The 2500-nt window shown below is 34.4% G+C and overlaps 1 protein-coding gene across 23 annotated transcripts in view; it reads right to left on the bottom strand.

The window, feature by feature from the left end:
* LOC144976852 (septin-7-like) overlaps positions 1 to 2500 on the bottom strand; it is a 45285-nt gene that overhangs the window by 15486 nt on the left and 27299 nt on the right. For 9 of the 23 annotated variants that reach the window (XM_078921386.1, XM_078921367.1, XM_078921368.1 and 6 more), the window contains one exon: positions 1488 to 1511. The exons of the other annotated variants lie outside the window; for them this stretch is intronic. Coding sequence is in view for 8 of the 9 variants with exons in the window: in XM_078921367.1 (XP_078777493.1) it covers positions 1488 to 1511 (24 nt within the window). In the remaining variant the exon portion in view is untranslated. The remainder of the gene's footprint in view (positions 1 to 1487; positions 1512 to 2500) is intronic. 23 annotated transcript variants of the gene reach the window in all.

Below are 2500 nucleotides of genomic sequence, written 5' to 3'. Positions count from 1 at the left end.
ATTTATTAGTCACGAGAAACTAATGAAAACTATTTTTTTCTATGGTTTTTTTTTTTTTTTCGAAAAATGTAACTTAGTATTAGTAGTGTCTTTTTGTGTATATTGATACACAAACCAACTTTTGGCACAGTATCATATATAATAATAATAATAATAATAATAATAATAATAATAATAATAATAATAATAATAATAATAATAATAATAATAACAATAATAATAATAAATAATAATAATAATAATAATAATAATAATAATAATAATAATAATAATAATAATAATAATAATAATAATAATAAAAATTAGTAAGTTTATTGGGTGGTGACATTATCTTCGATGTGGAGACTTCAACTTTAAAACCTCCCACCCAAGACTCAAGCCTTGCCACAAAGTTTCCAAAATTAACGAAGAGACATTGAGTGCTCAATGGAACCTTAAGCACCGAGATGCCGGAGTTTATCTCGGTTTCTGTAGCGTTAAACATGCAGTAACAAGTGATTGCCACTATCTGGAAAACCTGAAAACTACTGCCCAACTACTCCTGAGTGGACAGAGGAAGGGGGGTAATCTTTTTTAAAAATTGGTCCTTTTGCTTGAAAAGCGGGTGCTCTATCTCCTGAGCTATTCATAGCTCCTGATTTAAGAAAAAAACATCTCTCCAGGCAAATATATGTGCGTGATCGCAACCAGAACAGACCCTCGCCATAATGTTGCTGTGGTCCTAATTCTCGCAGCAACCAAACCGAGTAAAAAGTATCAATTTAGAGGGCCGCCCCGTTTAGACCATGTTCAGTGTTTACACGCTGTAGAACATTCGAAGAGAACATCTCTGTTTAAAAATGGAGTCTTTGGTGTTAAGTTTTATCGAGGCTGTGCAAAAAGAAAAAGAAAAAACAAAAAAAAAAAACAAGAAAGGAACCAAAGTTCATAATGTTTCGACACAAGTACACGTCAAAAATTACAGAAATAATCTTGCATTTCATCAATTTCTCTGGACCAAATGATAATGACAAAAATAATAAAAAATATGAAAGACAGATATCAAAAGAAAGGCATGAATAACTTTTCAAAGTGACGAAAAATATTGGACAAAGTTGATACTTTATTGACACTCTTTGGCAATTCCTGATATTGTCTGAGACAGACGATCGTTTTTTTGACTATTTTTTCATTTTGTAAACCAGAGAAATATGAAAATTTATACTTCCCTTGCTCTGTTGTTTTTTTTGTTGTTTTTTTTTTATTTTGGTTGTTTTTTTTATTTTCTATTGTTTTCTTTTGTTTTTTTTTTTTTGGGGGGGGGGTGTTTCTTTTTTTTTTTTTTTTTTCAAAATTTTAAATTGGTGTCTCTTTGTGTCGAAATCTTCCGAAACCGAAAATTTTGGCACAGCCTCTATTGTGTTATTAACCATGCCAAAGGGGAAATGTAGTAAAATGTCAAAATGCAGCCCATCGTCACTGCCAAATTCCAATACACCAAAACTTACCGCGTCCAGTTTATTCTCCTCGTTCTGTGGGATAACAACAAAGCATTACATAATTTCACAGTGATACCAGAATGTATGATCTATTTTTAAACCTTAATTTATTTGACTTTAAAACGTTAACAACAAATGTCCCATTTGTAGGTCATGTCAACGCGATGGGAAAAGTAAATGATGAGAGAAGTCACCGTCAACAGTTAATGTCTGGTCTGACTGAGTCGGTGGGTTTACAGTTTAGAAGAAGAAGAAGAAGAAGAAGAAGAAGAAGAAGAAGAAGAAGAAGAAGAAGAAGAAGAAGAAGAAGAAGAAGAAGAAGAAGAAGAAGAAGAAGAAGAAGAAGAAGAAGAAGAAGAAGAAGAGAGGAGGAGGAGGAGGAGGAGGAGGAGGAGGAGGAGGAGGAGGAGGAGGAGGAGGAGACGAGAGAAGAAGAAGAAGAAGAAGAAGAAGAAGAAGAAGAAGAAGAAGAAGAAGAAGAAGAAGAAGAAGAAGAAGAAGAAGAAGAAGAAGAAGAAGAAGAAGGAGGAGGAGGAGGAGGAGGAAGAGGAGGAGGAGGAGGAGGAGGAAGAGGAGGAGGAGGAGGAGGAGGAAAACGCACAGGAGATTTTCATGAATAAACAGCATAGATTTATCTTGCACGAGGTTACAAGAACGTCTTTTTGCATGCACAAAAAGATCATAAAGTCCCTTTTCGGCTACAAATGTTGTAGCTAGTGGCAAGAATGTGGAAATACAAAAAAAAAAAAAAAAAAAAAAAACAAACAAATTGCTTCCATCCATCCTTATAATGGCCGTACGCTAACGCACGTGGCGTATTCATGTATTATGTATTCCATCAAAAAGTGGCGTTCAAAAAAAAAAAAAAAAAAAAAAAAAAAAAACAGTCGAAGGCACACTTCAGTATTTTAGATCAATGACACAGATAAAATCACCTGCACACCCCCCCCCCCCCCCCCCCCTCTTCATTTATTTTATTTTGTAGGTGTATATTTTCAGGCGCCTAAGAAAGAGAGGAGAGC

The sequence above is a fragment of the Berghia stephanieae genome, chromosome 7, assembly GCF_034508935.2.
Source record: "Berghia stephanieae isolate SIO BIC M18660-M18661 chromosome 7, UCSD_Bste_1.3, whole genome shotgun sequence".
Classification (NCBI taxonomy): Eukaryota; Metazoa; Mollusca; class Gastropoda; order Nudibranchia; family Aeolidiidae; genus Berghia; species Berghia stephanieae.
This window is presented reverse-complemented; position numbering and strand designations above follow the sequence as displayed.